This window comes from Trachemys scripta, chromosome 1 (assembly GCF_013100865.1).
Source record: "Trachemys scripta elegans isolate TJP31775 chromosome 1, CAS_Tse_1.0, whole genome shotgun sequence".
NCBI classification, from domain to species: domain Eukaryota; kingdom Metazoa; phylum Chordata; order Testudines; family Emydidae; genus Trachemys; species Trachemys scripta.
This window is the reverse complement of record NC_048298.1, coordinates 335,872,750-335,890,922: the sequence shown is the minus strand read 5'-3', so window position 1 is coordinate 335,890,922 and position 18,173 is coordinate 335,872,750. Positions and strand designations below refer to the sequence as shown.

Sequence of the window (18,173 nt, the reverse complement as noted above, 5' to 3'; positions counted from 1 at the left end):
CAGTCCACACCATCCTCCAGATCATTAATAAAGATATTAAACAAAACCGGCCCCAGGACCAACCCTTGGGGCACTCCGCTTGAAACCGGCTGCCAACTAGACATGGAGCCATTGATCACTACCCGTTGAGCCCGACGATCTAGCCAGCTTTCTATCCACCTTACAGTCCATTCATCCAGCCCATACTTCTTTAACTTGGCGGCAAGAATACTGTGGGAGACCGTATCAAAAGCTTTGCTAAAGTCAAGGAATAACACATCCACTGCTTTCCCCTCATCCACAGAGCCAGTTATCTCCTCATAGAAGGCAATTAGGTTAGTCAGGCACGACTTCCCCTTGGTGAATCCATGCTGACTGTTCCTGATCACTTTCCTCTCCTGTAAGTGTTTCATAATTGATTCCTTGAGGACCTGCTCCATGATTTTTCCAGGGACTGAGGTGAGGCTGACTGGCCTGTAGTTCCCCGGATCCTCCTTCTTCCCTTTTTTTTAAAGATGGGCACTACATTAGCCTTTTTCCAGTCATCCGGGACCTCCCCCAATCGCTATGAGTTTTCAATGATGATGGCCAATGGCTCCGCAATCACATCCGCCAACTCCTTTAGCACCCTCGGATGCAGCGCATCCGGCCCCATGGATTTGTGCTCATCCAGTTTTTCTAAATAGTCCCGAACCACTTCTTTTTCCATGGAGGGCTGGTCACCTTCTCCCCATACTGTGCTGCCCAGTCCAGCAGTCTGGGAGCTGACCTTGTTTGTGAAGACGGAGGCAAAAAAAGCATTGAGTGCATTAGCTTTTTCCACATCCTCTGTCACTAGGTTGCCTCCCTCATTCAGTAAGGGGCCCACACTTTCCTTGACTTTCTTCTTGTTGCTAACATACCTGAAGAAACCCTTCTTGTTACTCTTAACATCTCTTGCTAGCTGCAACTCCAAGTGTGATTTGGCCTTCCTGATTTCACTCTTGCATGCCTGAGCAATATTTTTATACTCCTCCCTGGTCATTTGTCCAAGCTTCCACTTCTTGTAAGCTTCTTTTTTGTGTTTAAGATCAGCAAGGATTTCACTGTTAAGCCAAGCTGGTCGCCTGCCATATTTACTATTCTTTCTCCACGTTGGGATGGTTTGTTCCTGCAACCGCAATAAGGATTCTTTAAAATACAGCCAGCTCTCCTGGACTCCTTTCCCCCTCATGTTATTCTCCCAGGGGATCCTGCCCATCTGTTCTCTGAGGGAGTCAAAGTCTGCTTTTCTGAAGTCCAGGGTCCGTATTCTGCTGCTCTCCTTTCTTCCTTATGTAACAATGAAAGGGACTGAGGCCTCTGCAGTCACCTCTCACTAGGAGCTGGGAACTTCTGTGTCCCAGGGTGCGTCCACACCGGAGCTGGAGGGGCAATTCCCAGCTGGAGGAGACGGCCCTGGCTAGCGCCGATCGCGCTAGCGCGCTAAAAATAGAGTAGGAGCCTGTCTGAGACCCTGGGTCCATATTCCGGGCGGCTCTAGGCCACCCCACTGCGGCAGTGCCGCTTCTATTTTTAGCACGCCAGCTCAATCAGAGCTAGTGCAGGTATATTCACTCCGGCTGGAAACTGCACCTCCAGTTCCAATGTCGACGGTCCCGCGACGACGCAACGCGCGGTGATCAAACAGCTGTGAGATGGGAGTGATATTGACTAATTTCCGATGGGAGGGACATTAGACCATTCTCACCTTAGGCTGGGTTTAAACTAGTATCCTCGGAGTGCGGGGCCTCAGATCCCATCCCTGGTCTCTGAGCTCCCCTGCAGTGACAGGCGGGAAGAGAATGTATGGCTGGAACTCGGACGATCCCTTGCTGGGGAAGCTTCACTGAGACAGAAAGGACAGTTCTCCTGACTCCCTGCAGAGGAGGAAAGAGTTAAATCCGGAATCCAGGCCCGGAGTAGTGTGGCTTTGCAGTGATCCCAGTAAATATTTCCGGGCTCAGCCTCCCAGCGTCATCCCCAGACGCCCCGTTTAATGGAATTCCATTCCCAGGCCCAGAGCCAGCAGGAGAGAGTGAATGTTTAACCCCCGCAGCTCCAGGGGGCTGCTAATGAAGGCAGAAGGGGCATTGGCAGAGGTCACCCCATTGCCAGTGAGAAGGTGTTTGTCATGACAGGACCCAAAAAAGTGAGGGGGGATTAAACCATGGGGAGAAGGAAATGGTAACTAGCTACATTAATTTAAAAGACAATGACCTAGATCCCCTAACCAGATGAAAGCAACAGAGGGTCCTGTGGCACCTTTAAGACTAACAGAAATATTGGAGCATAAGCTTTCGTGGGTCAGTTGCGTCTGAGCATTCACCCACGAAAGCTTATGCTCCAATACTTCTGTTAGTCTTAAAGGTGCCACAGGACCCTCTGTTGCTTTTTACAGATTCAGACTAACACGGCTACCCCTCTGTTACTTGTAACCAGATGAACTCGTCTCCAATGCACACAGCATCTGATAGAGAACACACTGCACTTCCCCACCAAGCAGATTACACACTGCACTTCCCCACCAAGCATCTGAAAGCCCTTCGTTTTCAGCCATTAATTCTAGCCACCGCCTCTGCAACGAGGTACCTGTTAGTATAATTACTGCTGTCGTACAGATGGGGTAAACTGAGGCACAGAGACTTGGACAAGGCGGCACAGTAAGTCAGTGGCAGAGGGAAGACTGAATCCAGTCACACTGATGCCTAAGCCCCTGTTCAAACCAGCAGACCCCACTAGTCACAATCGAGGTACAATATAAAAAGCAAGACCGGATTTGTCTCCAGGTTTAACGTTTTGGATGTGAACCTGGTTTCTCTACAAATCTCGTAATGACACTGAATATCCCTCCGGCTGAAAAACAACGGAACAAATGAGGCGCTTCAGACGTACGTCTGGGCGGGATTCAGTTTTGTTAGCCAGCCGATGATTTATTCCTTATGGCGGCTCTGCGGGCTACATTCTGCCCTGATGACTCGCCCGCGCTGTGTCATGCAGACAGCAGTTCATGGCCGTTGGCAAGAGGCAGCCGAACAAGATGATTTTCTTTCCGGCCCTCTCCGGATTGTTGGGCCAGTCCCCTGCCTTTCTGCACATTCCCTGAAACCCCAAAGTGGCTGCAGCAGCTACTTAAGGCAGGATCCTCGGGGTTTATGTAGCTCAGCCCGAGGTTGGGCCGCGCACAGAATTAGTGAAACGGGTGCCAGCCCCAATGTGGGCACTCGTCTGCCAGCCGGTGCCATTCTGGGTTCTCATTGACCACGTTGGCACCGAGCCCTTGGGACCGGCAGGGCGGGGGGTGGGGAGCAGGATGGCTTTTGCACCTTTGTAATATTCCCTCTTTGGCCTGGCAGGGTCGCTGTAGCTCACGGGTGTCTGAGCCTCTCCCCCCTTGAGTCAGCTGACCTGGGCCAGCTGCAGCCGTGCCCTGGGTCTTTATCACAGTATAGATCTACCCTAACCTCTCTGGGCCTCAGTTGTCCTTCCATAAAATGGGGATACAATACCTCTTCCTTGTTCCCACCTTCTGTAAGCGCTTTGGGGCAGGGACTATGGCCCAGATCCTCTAAGGTATTTGGGCACCTAACTCCATTAAAATCAAAGGGAATTAGGTGCCTAAGTGGCTTTGAGGCTCTGGATCTGTCTGACTGTGCACGTGTACCGCACCTAGCGCAATGAGGCACTGACTGTGCTTGAGGCCTCTAGGTACAAATATCATATAATAATAAGAAAATAGGTGCCATTCATGATATTTAGCATTGGGTTTAGATTTCGTACCCCCCACCCCCACCCTGTAGTGTTTGGATCCAGGGTGCTGGTTCCGGTCTGTTTCTAGCTAAAGTGGAGAACAGAATCTGGCAGGGGATTAGATGCTGGAACTCTCTGAAAGGCTGGACAACAGCAGCGCCAATGTCAGCAAACAGATCCGGTAGAAGAATACGGTTTCCACGCATTGATCCAAAACACACTGCCTCCAGGACTATGACAAAGTCAAAGGCCTTCGACATAAATACTCCAGGCACAGCAAGAAGCTTCCAGGGCTGCACCCAGTGAAACCAGCGCCAGGAAAGTAAAGATCCCTTCGCTGGACACATTTTACCTGCCAACCTTCAGCAGCTGCCCCCCTGCCATGCACCCGTCTCTGTTTGGAGCGGCCTCTGCTGAGTGAGGCATTCAGCCATGGCAGCAAGTTAGAGGCAGGAGAAAAGCTGATTTTGTTTCAGGAACAGGAGACCTGGGGATGGGTGTGGGGATTTCCTGGCTGTGCCACAGACTCACTCTGTGAGCTTGGACAAGTCACCTCTCACTAGCTTTTTAAAGGGGTTTAGGTGCCCAAAGATGTAGATAGGTGCCCAAATACCTTTCCAAATCTGGCCCTTAGAGCCTAATCTGAAACCCATTTGAGTCAATGAAAAGACGCCCATTGGGCTGTAGATCATGGTCGTATTGCACATGCAAATTAGGGGTTTGCCACAAGTGGATTTTCCCTTTTAAAAATTCTGGCTCTTTGCCTCTCCGTGCCTCAGTTTCCCTATCCGTCCAATAAGGCTAATAACCCCGACGGTACTGCACCTTACAAACATGGGGCCAAATTCATCGCTGGGGATCTCTTCCCTGGTGGAACTCGATTGACTCTGGCTCGTTGGGCATTTAGAACAGATTCCATCTATGGGGATCCCGCTGCCAGCTGTTCTTGGCAACCCCTCTGAGCTTGTCTGCTGTGCATTCTAGCGCCTGGCTGAAGGACACCGTCGACCCCGTGATCGTGTCGCTAGATCAGAGGATTGCAGCCCTGACTGGCTTGAACGTTCGGCCACCGTATGCAGAGCACCTACAGGTGGTGAATTATGGGATAGGTGGACACTACGAACCTCATTTTGACCATGCCACTGTAAGTAACAAAGCCCGTCAGACTGGCTCACAAGGGGTAATTTTCACATGGGGCCTGAGCCAATGATCATTGAAGTCAACGGGAGGCTTTCCATTGGCATCTGTTGGCGCTGGATGGGGCTCACCGTGCCACGCAGCAGCTTCTTGTGTTTCAATACCGCTCCAGGGCTGTCGCACTGATCAGTCTATTTCATGGGATTTGTCAAGGCTGATTCCCCACTCTGGCACTTTGAAGGTGGGGGCCCGCAAGGATTCTAAAAATTAATACTGGCAACTCCAGGCTTGTATTAAACTCCCAAGGTTACAGCTTTTCTCTGACCTTGGCTTGGTAAACGCTGCCACCACCCAAGTGCAGAACCCCTTTGAGAGCCCAGGAAGGCGCACTTTGGGAATTTCTTCCTGTGGGGTACCCTCAAGCCCTTTCACCCCCCCCCTCCAGGGAAGAGCTGAGAAAGGGGGGGGAAAAAAAGAAGGAAATCAGCTGTTGCCACCAGCTAATTAAACTACATGTGCACAAACTTCTTAGGACACAAAAATTCAATCTTGTTCTTAAAACAGGTACATTTTATTAAGAACAAAAAAAAGAAAGAAAATACATCTGGAAACTTAGGCTATTGCTAGATTTAAAAAACCCACTTACAAAAATTAAGCATCAGGAATAACCTTCTTGAGGTTCATCTTAAAGGTTGCAAACAAAACAAAAGCATTTGGGGTTAGCACATAGGAGTCCACAAGACATAAAGAAATAAACAGAGCTAAACCTAATCGCGTCTTCCTACACATTTCCTAAGCTGCTTACATATCTGGGGTTTTAAATGAGTAGTTTCTAGATATGATCTGATGATTTTTCATACCTGGCCCAAAGCTTTTTACAGCATCGCTGCTCTGTTCCCTCTCTCTGGAAAACAACACAGACAGACAAAGGGGAAGTTTTTTCCTCAATTTTAAAAAGTTCTAGCCTTCCCATTGGCTCTTTTGGCCAGGGGCCCACTCACTTCCTTTTGCAGTCGGACTTTTTAACCCTTTACAGGTAAAGCAAGTAGAGAACAGCTACAAAGAGAGATTTTATAGCTAACTGGCTGTCTGGGTCCATAAAAGGGAGCTCCCCCCTCCCCCCCTTTTCTTTTATCCCAGGATTCTTTCGCACGATCCTTTCCACCTGTCTTAAAAAATACTTCCCTTCTGGAACTCCAAGGGCTGTTGTCTCTCTATGACAGAGAAGATGGCCAAAGAGGCACCAGCGCCCATCAGTGGTGCCTTGGGGCTGGAATTGTCCATGGGGCCCTGTAACATATTCTAATTGCCCTTGCTCCTGTGAATGAATCTGCCAGCCACAGCACAGCTGGCCAGAAGGGCGTTTTGTAACATAATTACAGCTGGGTGACGTTTTCACTGAAACCCTTGTTTGATGAAAAAAGGCTTTTCAACCAAAATGAAAAAATTCACTGCCAAATATTTTGGTTGACGTTTTCAGGCTTTTTGTTGAAAAAAATGGAAATGGAAATTTGTTTCAATAAAACAATTCTTTGGTTTGGGGTTAAAAAAAATCTGCATTTTTAAGTGGAAACATTTTACTGGAAAATCTCCCAGTTTTGGCTTGGGATATTTCAATGAAAACACAAAACATTTCCATGGGACATTGTGAAATAATGAAAAAAATTCACATTTCCAGTGAAAAATAATTGGCATTTTAAAGACAGTTCTACACATACAGTAACTCCTCGCTTAACGTTGTAGTTCTGTTCCTGAAAAATGCGACTTTAAGCGAAACTATGTTAAGCGAATCCAATTTCCTCATACGAATTAATGTAAGGGGGGGTGGGGTTTAGGTTCCTGGGAATTTTTTTTCACCAGACAAAAAACTATATTATATATATATATATACACACACACACACACAGTATAAGTTTTAAACAAACAATTTAATATTGTACACAGCAATGATGATTGTGAAGCTTGGTTGAGGTGGTGAAGTCAGAGGGTGGACGAGGGTGGGATATTTCCCAGGGAATGCCTTACTGCTAAGTGATGAACTAGCAATTGGCTGAACCCTCAAGGGTTAACACATTGTTGTTAATGTAGCCTCACACTCTACAAGGCAGCAGGAATGGAGGGAGGGAAGACAGCATGGCAGACAGAGACAGACACACACACCTATGTGAGAGAGAGATGTGCATTGCCCCTTTAAGTATGCTGACCCCACTCTAAGTACACTGCCTTTTTAAGTAGATCCAGCAGTTGAGACAGCAGCTGCTGCTGCCAGCACGCTCCCTCTGTCCTGAGCCCTGTCGTGTCCCACCCTGCTCTATATGGAGAAGGGGTAAGCGGGGGGCAGGAGTAGCGGGGAGGGGGACACTCTGACATTAGCCCCCTTCCCCCCCCCCACCCGCACAGCAAGCCGGAGGCTCCCGGGAGCAGCTCCAAGACAGAGGGTGGGAGCAGCACATGGCAGTGGGGGGAGGGGCAGCTGACCTGCCAGCAATTGCTAGCCTGCTGGACAGCTGCTGCACAGGGAACTTAGGGGAGCAGGGGGCTGATAGGGGGGCTGCCGTACCACCCTGGTTCCAAGCCCCCACCAGCTAGCTCCAACGGGCTGCTTTTCCTGCAAGCAGTGGACAAAGCAGGCGGCTGCCAAAGAACGGTAGAAGGGAGCATTGCGCAACTTTAAACGAGCATGTTCCCTAATTGATCCGCAACGAAACAACGTTAACCGGGATGACCTTAAGTGAGGAGTTACTGTATTATACAATAAGCTAGGTTCTGCTCTCCCTTGCACCTGTTTACACCTGGGTGACAGCTGATTTCAGTAGAGTGACTCCTGATTAACATGAGTGTAACTTAGATCAGAATCTGCCCTGTGTTCATTGTTTCCATCATAATAAAGACTTGCAGGCCTTGATGTAAGGCATGGTAAATATAGCAGAATCCAGTGCATATGCTTCGAATAGCAGCCATGTTTAGGAATCTGCTACAAGATTATTTGCTTATCGGCCCTGAGGTGGCAGATGCAAATGTGCAGCATAGGTGACCTTGTCCATTGGTCTTTCCCGTTGTTAATTTCTAATTTCTGATTGCAGGCAACTGGGCCCTGTGGATCTTATTAAGGTAGATCGTGCTTTTGGCCTGAACTGCTTCCTTTGAGCGCAAGGCCATGTCCCATAGCACTGGTAACATTAAGCTCTGTTATGAATAGCGCAGCAGCGCTGGGCCCGTGAATGAACAACTGTTCTCTTTTGATGCAGTCGAGAAAGAGCCCCCTTTACAGAATGAAGTCGGGTAACAGACTGGCCACAGTCATGATCTATGTGAGTATTCCTTGCCAGCTGGGGCCTGGACAGGCTTTTGTTTCTTAGTGCGTGTGAAGGGTGGTTAAAAGATGTTGAGGCACCCATTTGCAGGGAGCCTTGATCACGCTAAGCTGCAACCCTGTCAGGCAATGAGATGTGTTGTGGGCTAGTGGTTAGAGCAGGGAGCCTCCTGGTTTCTATTCCCAGCTGCAGGGGTTGGACTAGGAGTGAACGAGCGCTCTACAAGCTCTGTCCGCAATCCCAGACCAGCTGGATGTTTCTGATTAAAAGGATCAGCAGGGAAAGAGTTAAGAATGTTTCAGGATGTCAATAGGGTTCAGGGTTAACACCCAATTGAGATGGATTAAGGCAGTCCACACCTCTCTGAGCTCTGGGTTACAACCCCCCATCAAGTCACAGGCAGGAGGTTTTCTTCCCTATCACTAGGGATAGACATATGGTTTCAAAGCTCAGATTCTACAGAACCTCGGCACAGGGTTGATACAATGAGCCAGTCAGTAGCTAACACCAGCCTAGCTCTGCCTTTGCGGGTGTTAATTATGTGCACCAGGGTATGAGTTAGCTCAGGTAGGACATTCCAGGCGGTGTTAAAAAAATACAGAGAAGTCTGTGAGAGAAGTCAACAAATTGGCTTAAAGGCAGCATTGGCAGTGCAAGGGAGCAAGGTGATAAAAGACAAGAACAGACAAGCAGGGGGAGGGGCAGAATTGTGCAGGGCCTTGAAGGCCATGTGATCTCAAGCAAATCGAAGTGTCGCTCTGTGCCTCAGTTTCCCCACGTGAAAAGCAGCCTCCTCAGTAAAGCACCGCCTGTGAAAGAGGCTTTGTAAACACACAGTGTGACAGTGAGCGCTGCCTTTGTTTTCCAGCTGAGCTCGGTAGATGCCGGAGGATCCACTGCCTTTATCTATGCAAACCTCAGCGTGCCTGTGGTCAAGGTGAGTGGGAGTTTTCTCCAGCATGAGCTCCAACAATATAGTCCCTCCAGTCACTAGCTCTTTATGCAGAAGATTCGCAATGGGCCAGCGGCTCACTGACACATGGGCCCCGAAAGCTCCTTGACACTGTTGGGTGTGGCCGAGCCAGGAACAGAAGCCAGGTCTCCCGTGCTTTAGCCACAAGACAGCTGTTGCCCCATTGTGCTATGGAGTCTCCTTTCCCAGGGAGTGCTAAGCAGCCGTGGCAGTCTGCAGCCTTTGCAAAGCAATTGTCTCGGTCCCCTCCAGTTTCATGGGCAGGCTGGGAGCAGGCTGAATAACAAGGGTGTGTATACAATAAACTGCCCCTCCATCAACTTTTCTTCCTGAGCAATGAAACTAGATGTACCTTGGGCATCACAGACACAAACAGGTCATTTCAGTGCAGGGTTGTGTGGGACAGCTGCCGTGCTGGGGGACGGAACTGGGGAACGCCAGAGCTAAAAGCATTACCTGCTACAGCTCACACTACACCTCCCAAGAAGGGACTGCAATAGACTCCGATCTGCTGTGAATGAGCAGCGACAGCCACGCGCGGCTGAGGGAGCCCCCTCCATCCATCACACGGCTTGTCTCGTTTCCAGAATGCAGCTCTGTTTTGGTGGAACCTTCACAGGAACGGAGCCGGGAACGGGGACACCCTCCACGCCGGCTGCCCAGTCCTTGCGGGAGACAAGTGGGGTAAGAGACGCCAGAGATCATCACAATGCACAGCCCGCTAGCCTCCCGGGTCAGGTGCTCTGTTATTTGAAACCCTGGTGCAGTGAAACACTGGCAAAGGATGGCCTGGCAGAGGGCATCAAGCTGGTCACCCTGTCTGCCCAGAGTGCGCATGCTAGTACGGGCAGGAAGTAGGGATGAGATGGTGCCGCAATGGCAAAATAGCCACAAGGCAGAGGGACCAGGCAGCACATGAGACACCTTCAAATCACTAATAATCCTCTGCAACAGGAGTTCCAGGCACTTTGCAAAAAATTATGTCCAGGTGCGGGATACTTAAACATCACTTCACCCCTTCTGAAATGCGGCCACCTCTGGGGTGAAGCCTGGCAGCTGCTTAACTGTTCACAGCAGTGCTGCATGACAGTTTAGGACAGGAAGCGGAGCATACTGTATCTGACGGACCCTATGGGGAGAATTTAGGGAACCACGGTGTAAGGTCCAGAAGTAGAATTTGGCCAGCACGCCCTGACGCTTGTGAAAAGTGACTCGAGACCTTTAACAGCCAGAAGTGGGCAGGACCTTAGTTTTACATTTCCTCCAATAACCAAACCTCCAGGAAGACAATGTGCCTCTAGCACCAGAGCACCGCCTACTGGATTGCCACATCTCTGCCCTAGCTCTTTACGGAGGTCCCCCATACATAATTTAGCCAACATGACCCTGCCTAGCTTTTGAGAGGTGGGAGGCTCACAACACACGGAGCTCACATTAAAATAAACCCAGCAAAGGTAATGTTCATGGATTTTAAAGCCCTTTACAAAGGAGGGCCTCATCCCCATTTTACTGGTGGGGAAACTGAGGCACGGAGCAGCCACATGAATTGTACAGGGACCCACGTAGTATCAATGCACCGCCAAGACTAGCACACAGTTCCTCTGACTCCCACGTGTGGCCTTTGGCCCACGCTGCAGGCATGCGTCTAGACTGCTGCCTGGCTGAGTTTACCGTGTCCGCCAGTCACGGCCAGCGCTCAGCTGACTGTCAGTGTTGAGCTGTGATTGGATGCTCCCACAGGGCAGTATTTGCTCTCGTTCTGAATGGACCGAGGCCGTCCGAAGCAGAGCATCACCAGGTGCTCAGGCCAGTGGGGAATCGGCCCTGCCGATGGGCGGTGTCTAACATGCAAATTTATATCTCGTGCAAAAGTGGGATGGTTTCAGTTGCAAACAATCCCAGAAATGACCTATATGCCAGTTGGCAGCAATGTCTAGTGGTTAGAACGGATGGGGCCGGGGAGTCAGGACTCCTGGGGGTCTAGTCCCCGCTGTGTCCATGACCTTGGACGAGTCCCTTCACCTCCCCACTGTACCTCAGTTTCCCCAGCTGCAGAGCTAATACTGCCCTGGGACAGAGAGGCTGGCTGAGGGTTCATGCCTGATTCATTCAGTGCTTGGCAATGGCCCAATGGCACGTGCTAGGAAAGCATCAGGGGTTACTGCTTCTCATCATGCTAGCCGGTGGCTCCGCCCAGCCCTGGGACAGTTCCTGTTGCCATCGTAATGAGTATCCTTCAAAGCGGGAGGCAGGCGTTAAAATAAAGCTAGTCTGGGTGGGTAAATAAAAGCCGAACTAGCTCCCTCCCTGTGAAGCTGGCGGCCTGGGCCAGCCCAGAGGTTGGGGCCCACATCTTCCCAGCACCCCTGGCGCCCCAGCCTGGAGCTTGCTCTGGCTTCAGTTTGGCCTGCTCTGGACCGTCCCTCCGTCTTGAGCAGTTTCTGACAGGGAGGATGTGCCGGGGCTGCCTGCGCTAGCAGGGGATGGGCGTCGGTGACCCAGCAGGTTCCTTCCCATCCTACGGGCCTTGCTTTCCGGTTAGGGCGCCGTCCTGCATTGTCGCAGGGAGGGAGCCAGAGCTCCAGCTCCGCTTTGTACGGCCACTGAGCGCGTCGCCCGCCGGGTTCCCCAGCACCCGCCGCTGCAGCAACTTGGCACTGCCCGGGGAGCGAGCGCTGCGCTGCCAGCTCCCTCCCAGACCAATCTGTCTCGGTGTCTCTACGCAACGAGCGGCCCGGGTCGGCAGACTGGGGCTCGCACAGCTTGGGCTACCGCCCTAAGAACAGCCCCTCAGGCTGGAGCTCGGGCTCCAAAGGCCGCCCGCCTCCCCAGGCTTCGGAGCCCGAGCCACAATGGCTACGTGGCCGTTTGTAGCCCGAGCCCGTGAGCCCCAGTCTGTTGCCCCAGACTCTGGGACTCGCTGCTGCTCACAGTGCAGACGTGTGCTCATCCAGCAACACACCCCCTCCCTTTGCCCTTCGAGAACGCCTCCCGCTGGAGGCTCTCCACGGGTTCTCCAAGCATTAGTGGCTTTGCACTCAATCGTCCCATCTCCGACAGTGGCCAGAGACAGCTGCTTCAGGAGAAGAGGTAAGAAAGGCCTAGGAGGTGGGTGACGGCAGAATAACCAGCTCATCGGGGAGTTCTCCCTCTGGCCTCTTCAGTCAGTGGGTGGCTGCCCCAGGAGGGGCCGTATCCCTTCCTAGCATCTGTGTTACTCTCGCCATTTTAGAACTGGGGAAACTGAGGCAGGGAGCACTTCACGCCAGAATTTTCAGCCCTTCTGGAGTCACCCAAATAAATGGCCAGATTTTCAAAAACGGCTCAGCCCGCTAGGGGGCAGAGCTCTTGAATATCTGGCCTTGAGCAATTTGGGATGCTTGACTTGAGTCAGTGTCTGAGCCGGGACTAGACCGAACCCCTGGCTCTTAGTCCTGACCGCTTCCTGCTCCCTGTCTGCGACAGGGCGTGATCCCCCAGCAGCAGGCAGGTGGGCTGAACGGCTTAGCTTCTCCTTCATCTCCACCCTCTGAGACTCTCTTCTGTTTAACCCATTCGGATGCCCAGCGCCACCCCCTCTCAGTGTGTGTTGCCCCCGTCTCTTACAGTGGCAAACAAATGGATCCACGAACACGGGCAGGAGTTCCGAAGGCGGTGCGGCCCCGACCCGGATGACTAAGGGCCGGAGCAGAGCCTGAGCACCCCACCCGATCCAAAGGCGTGGGAGGAGGTGGGGGATGGAAACCCACCGCCATCAGAGCCGGAAGCCGGGACCACCGAAAAGCCAGCTGGTTGGCTGCAAGGGAATATGGCCTGCTGCCAAGGCACGTCTCAGCAAGGCTTCCTCTGCTGCGTATTGAGTCTAAGGATCTAGGAGGGGCCGGGAGGGGGGAATGGAACAAAAGTCACTGTGGGAGGGGAGCAGGGAACTTGTAAGGAGAGAAAGAGGCAGCTGGATGCACTGGGGAACAAGAACAGCATAAAGGGCGTGATGCCGTTCCTAGGAAGTTTCCATGGCCAAGGGGGAGGAACTAGGCTGAGGGCCAAAGTCTGATTTCAGTTCCACTGACCGTGTTGAGTCTGGAGTTATTCACTGACTTCAACACTAGGTTGGCACCAGTGTCCTTTAGAGCAGAGTTTGGTCTATCAGGGGAAAATAAAGCAAAGGGAGACTGAATAGCTGGGGCCATCCCCTAATGGGGTGACTCTGACCTGAACAATATGCTGGAGGAATCAGTGTTGCATTGGGTGAGGGTAAGGCAGCGGTTCTCAATTAGATCTACCCGCGGGCTGACTGGAGAATGTTATGACCCGAGCCGGGCCCTTTGCGCAGAAGGCTGACATTTAAAACAAATAATCATTTCAGCTGCCAATAAATAAAGACCTTGACTGCAGCACAAGTATTCGTGTTTCTGTCTTTTAACCAAGTCTACAACTCAACATTGCCACAGACACAGGAAATAATCTCCAACGGGAGAGGAGCATCGCTGACTCTGGCAGGCTTTGTGCGGAGTGGTTTGTAGGAGGTCAGGGCAAGGCGCAGGCACTGGTGAAGATGCTCATCTGTCCGGCAATTGCGGGGTTGGTTTTTTATAAAGTTCATGGTAGAAAACCCAGCTTCGCAGAGGTACATTGATCCGAACACCGTTAAAAGCTAGATGGCTGGATTCTGGCTATGCTGAAACTGGGCAGCATATTGAGTCCAGAAATCACCCAGTCCCACTTTTCTGAATTTTGCCTTCAAGACAGCTGAGCTCTGGAGCGTTACAATTTCTAATGGAAAGGCACCTTCATCAACTGAATCAAGAATGTTCTTTGCTTCAGAAGGGCCAGGTCCATCGGCAGAGACACTGAGACTCCACCATTTACACTAGTTTAAACCTGCAAGTGACCCGCGCCCCATGCTGCAGAGGAAGGCGAAAAACTTATGGAGCCATGTGAGGGGTAAGGGGTTGGCTGGATCCCCACCCTGTAAAGGGGACAGACCATTCTGTTACTGTGTATCACTTCCAACAAGCTCATGTACCATCAGTGACACACGTACCACAGTTTGGGAACCAACGGTTTAGCTCTTCAACACACAGTGTCTCTTGCTATAGAGTCATGGCTGTGTAGGACTGGAAGGGACCTCAATAGGTCATCTAGTCCAGTCCCCTGCACTCAAGGCAGGACTACATAATAACTAGACCATTCCTGGCAGGGGTTTCTCTAACCTGTTCTTAAAAACTTCCAATGGCTGAGATTCCACAACCTCCCTCAGCAATTTATTCTAGTGCTTAACCACCCTGACAGTTAGGAAGCTTTTTCTAATGTCCATCCTAAACCGCCCTTGCTGCAATTTAAGCCCATGGATTCTTGTCCTATCCTCAGAGGTTAAGGAGAAGAATTTTCTCCCTCCTCCTTGTAACAATCTTTATGTCCTTGAAAACTGTTATCATGTCCCCCTCAATCTTCTCTTCTCCAGACTAAACAAATCCAATTTTTCCTATCTTCCCTCATGGGTCTTGTTTTCTAGACCTTTAATAGTTTTTGTTTCTCTTCTGTGGACTTTCTTCATTTTGTCCACATCTTCCCTGAAATGTGGCGCCCAGAACTGGGCCCGATACTCCAGCTGAAGCCATCTCAGCACGGTGGAGATGTGCATATAGAGCACCTAATACAAAGGGGGCTTCACCCCCTCTAGGTTTTACCGTAATACATGGGTGTAAAATTTCCAAACAAAAACTAAACAGCTTCAGCACCGGTCTGTAGCTCTGCCTAGACCAGGGGTAGGCAACCTATGGCATGTGTGCCGAAGGCAGCACGCAAGCTGATTTTCAGTGGCACTCACACTGCCCGGGTCCTGGCCACCGGTCCGGGGGGCTCAGCATTTTAATTTAATTTTAAATGAAGCTTCTTAAACATTTAAAAAACCTTATTTACTTTAAATACAAAAATACATCTCTACCCCGATATAAAGTAACCCGATATAACACTAAGTCGGATATAAAGTGGTAAAGCAGCGCTGGCGGGGGGGGCTGCGCACTCCGGCGGATCAAAGCAAGTTCGATATAACGCGGTAAGATGTTTTGGCTCCCGAGGACAGCGTTATATCGGGGTAGAGGTGTAGTTTAGTTATGTATTATAGACTTATAGAAAGAGACCTTCTAAAAACGTTAAAATGTATTACTGGCACGCGAAATCTTAAATTAGAGTGAATAAATGAAGATTCGGCACACCACTTCTGAAAGGTTGCCGACCCCTGGCCTAGACAAACAGCCTCGCTAAAGGAGACTGACCCTCTGGCAACATAGCCAGCTAAGGAGGAATGTCGGTGTCTTACTGTATTGCCCACCTGAGGCTGCTGTCTGTTCAGCAGTAGGTATAAACGGATAGAAGAGCAAATCATTGCTAATAACACTACTGTGGCAGGGAGCTGAATGATGCTGATTTGCCATGTCCGCTGGCAGCCCCTCAATTTATAGCAACCAGACAGCTGCCTGTAAGCCTGCTTTGGGCTGGCTCCCTGTACCAAGACTGTGCTCCATTCCCTTGTTGCAATGATTGGTCTGAAATGTAAATCTGGCAAGAAGCACAGCCCAGGAGGAGAGGAAGGTGCTAATGTCGCCTGTGTTGGCTCTATTCCAGCATTCAAAGGTTCCAGTGCACCAGCAGAACCAGCAGGTCCCAGGGAAGCCGCCTGCCTTAAAGGGGAAGTGTTCCCGGCGATAGAGCTTGTAGGAAACTAGTTTTCTCCAGAAGTTCGACATCTCGGTGTTGTTTGCATTTGGAAGCCTCCGAAGCATCCGTTAGTCGTTTGTTTTTATTACACATTTCGTAATCAAAGCTTACAAAGAAAACAGTACTGACATTTTTCATTTAAAAACTGCTGGTTTTGAGAAGTGAAACATTTTGATTTTTTTCAGTAAAACTTAAAAGATGACGAAAGTCCCAAATATTTTAACAAAACCCAAAACACGGCGGCCATTTTTCGCAAAGAACGATTTTGCAAGCCGCCTCCCGCCAAGTCTCCAGCCCTTCATTTGTAAAAAAGTCAAGAAAGTCTAATCATCAAGTCCTGGGGCATTTGAAATGGGATGTCAAACCCTTGTGATATGTGCAGCTTTAATTTATTTCCTGTATTATGCTGTTGCTTTCTTACAAGCTTCACAATTGCATCCCTTTGCCTCACAATTGTGTTTCTTCCTCGCTTGTCAGACATAGCTTCACTGATTGTAAGGCCTGAAAGCACCATTGTGCTCATCTAGTCTGACCTCCTGCCTAGCCCAGGCCAGAGAAACCTTACCCAGCAATTCCTGCATCCAGCCCTTATCTTATGGTTGAGCTAGGACATATTTTTTAAAAAACGCACCCAATGACTTTTCCATTCGCATGAGTCTCCTTTTATTCCCGCCTCTCCTCTTGGCCTAGGATCCACTGTCTCCACTCCTATAACTTCACACGCAGCTGGCACAGCAGCCTTTAAAACCCGATGCCCAGTGGGACACTGACTGTAATATCGAGCCCCTGTTTTCCCTTTGGCTTTTGCCTGTTGAGCAGTTATTTGCTCGGTGGTGAAATTCTGCCCCCTGCTGGTGCACAGTACATGTTAAATTCTGTGCTGCAAAGAGCTGCGGAGTGATATGTGGCAGTGAGCAGCTACCCAGATAACAATGTGGAGTTGGGAGTAATTAGCTGTCTCTCTCTAGGACAAGTACTCAAAGGCTCTGTATAAATGTCTTTCTCTCTTAGCCAGTTTTTCTGGTTTTATCCGGTATGTCTCTGCTGCAGCTGGGAGGTGTGATTCCCAGCACAGTTAGACAGGCACACGCTTGCTCTGCTTGATATAGTTTGCGAAAAATAGCCGTGGGGACATTTGTCCCGGGCGGTGGCTCAGGCTAACCACCCAAATCCAAGCCCACCTGAGTCCAGGCGGACCCCAGGCAGCACCATCCACACTGCTATTTTTCATGTGCTAGCTTAGCAGAGCTCCCAGCTGCAGTATGGACAGATTCTGAGAGACTTCCTTTAACAATAATAAACCCCACAGCCGGTTCCTATACTGCATACCCCAGCCAGATGGAAGCGGCAGCAGGGTTAGAACTCACATCCTACTGCTCCCAAAGCACAGACCCTAGTGAGCTGAGCTAGAGGAGAATCGCCATTAGCATTGCGGGGTCTATGACACATAGGACAGCAGTTCACATTCCATCCAGCAGAGGACAGCGGACTCACACTGACTAGCCAATCAGCGTAGTATACTGTGTAATGCTCTATAGTCAATTCGCCCCAGCCCTGTGAGACAGAGAAGGATTACAGCCCCCTTGGATAGCTGGCCACACTGATGCCTAGAGCTAGAGGTGACATCACTTAGCCAAGGCCACCCAGCCAATCGCTCTCAATGCTGGGATTTGGACTCAGGAGTTCCTGCTTCCCCACCCCATGCACAGGCTCCCAGACCACCCACTAGCTGAAGGAGTTTCCTGTGCAGCCATCCTTTCCCCAGCCCCAGTCTGCTCCACTCAGATGCACTATTACGGGTCGCTAGTGAGCTTTGGGCTGGAGAATCATAGGCTTCCACAATGGAACAGCTCTGCTAGGCCAGCGGCTCCCACCCGTCTCCTGTGCAGGCTCCACGAGGGCTCCCGGTACCAGGCCCTGGCCCAGAATTAGCAGAGGGGCTAGAGCGCTGGGTTGGGCTGCATTCTGTTCCTGGCTCTGCAGGGTGACCTTGGGCAAGTCACGCCATCGCTCCGTGCCTCGGTTTCCCCATCTGTAAAATGGGGATCATGACACTGACTTGCTTTGAGATCTAGGAATGAAAAGTGCTACGGAAAAGCTTGGTTTTCTGTTCTATTTTCTCTCTCCTGTCCGTCCTTTTCTGCTTCTCTGCTTCTCATCCTCTGTCTCTGCTCATTGCTGCTCTCGGGTCTGTTTTGCTTTGCTGTTCCATGGATCCCCGGCCCTGGTCCCCACCAGCAGAAAGCCGTGTGCTGTTGGGGGGTTAGTGTCTATGGGAGCCT

General features: G+C 50.6%; 1 protein-coding gene across 2 annotated transcripts in view; it reads left to right on the top strand.

The window, feature by feature from the left end:
* P4HA3 (prolyl 4-hydroxylase subunit alpha 3) overlaps positions 1-13,559 on the top strand; it is a 43,145-nt gene extending 29,586 nt beyond the window's left edge. The window contains exons 9-13 of one of the 2 annotated variants that reach the window (XM_034759202.1): positions 4,732-4,891; positions 8,133-8,195; positions 9,067-9,135; positions 9,759-9,855; positions 12,780-13,559. In XM_034759202.1, the coding sequence (XP_034615093.1) occupies positions 4,732-4,891; positions 8,133-8,195; positions 9,067-9,135; positions 9,759-9,855; positions 12,780-12,850 (460 nt within the window). In that variant the 3' untranslated portion in view covers positions 12,851-13,559. Of the gene's footprint in view, positions 1-4,731; positions 4,892-7,967; positions 7,996-8,132; positions 8,196-9,066; positions 9,136-9,758; positions 9,856-12,779 lie in introns of those variants that run through there. The other variant, XM_034759203.1, reaches the window with a different exon arrangement.
* Positions 13,560-18,173: the final 4,614 nt, after the last annotated feature.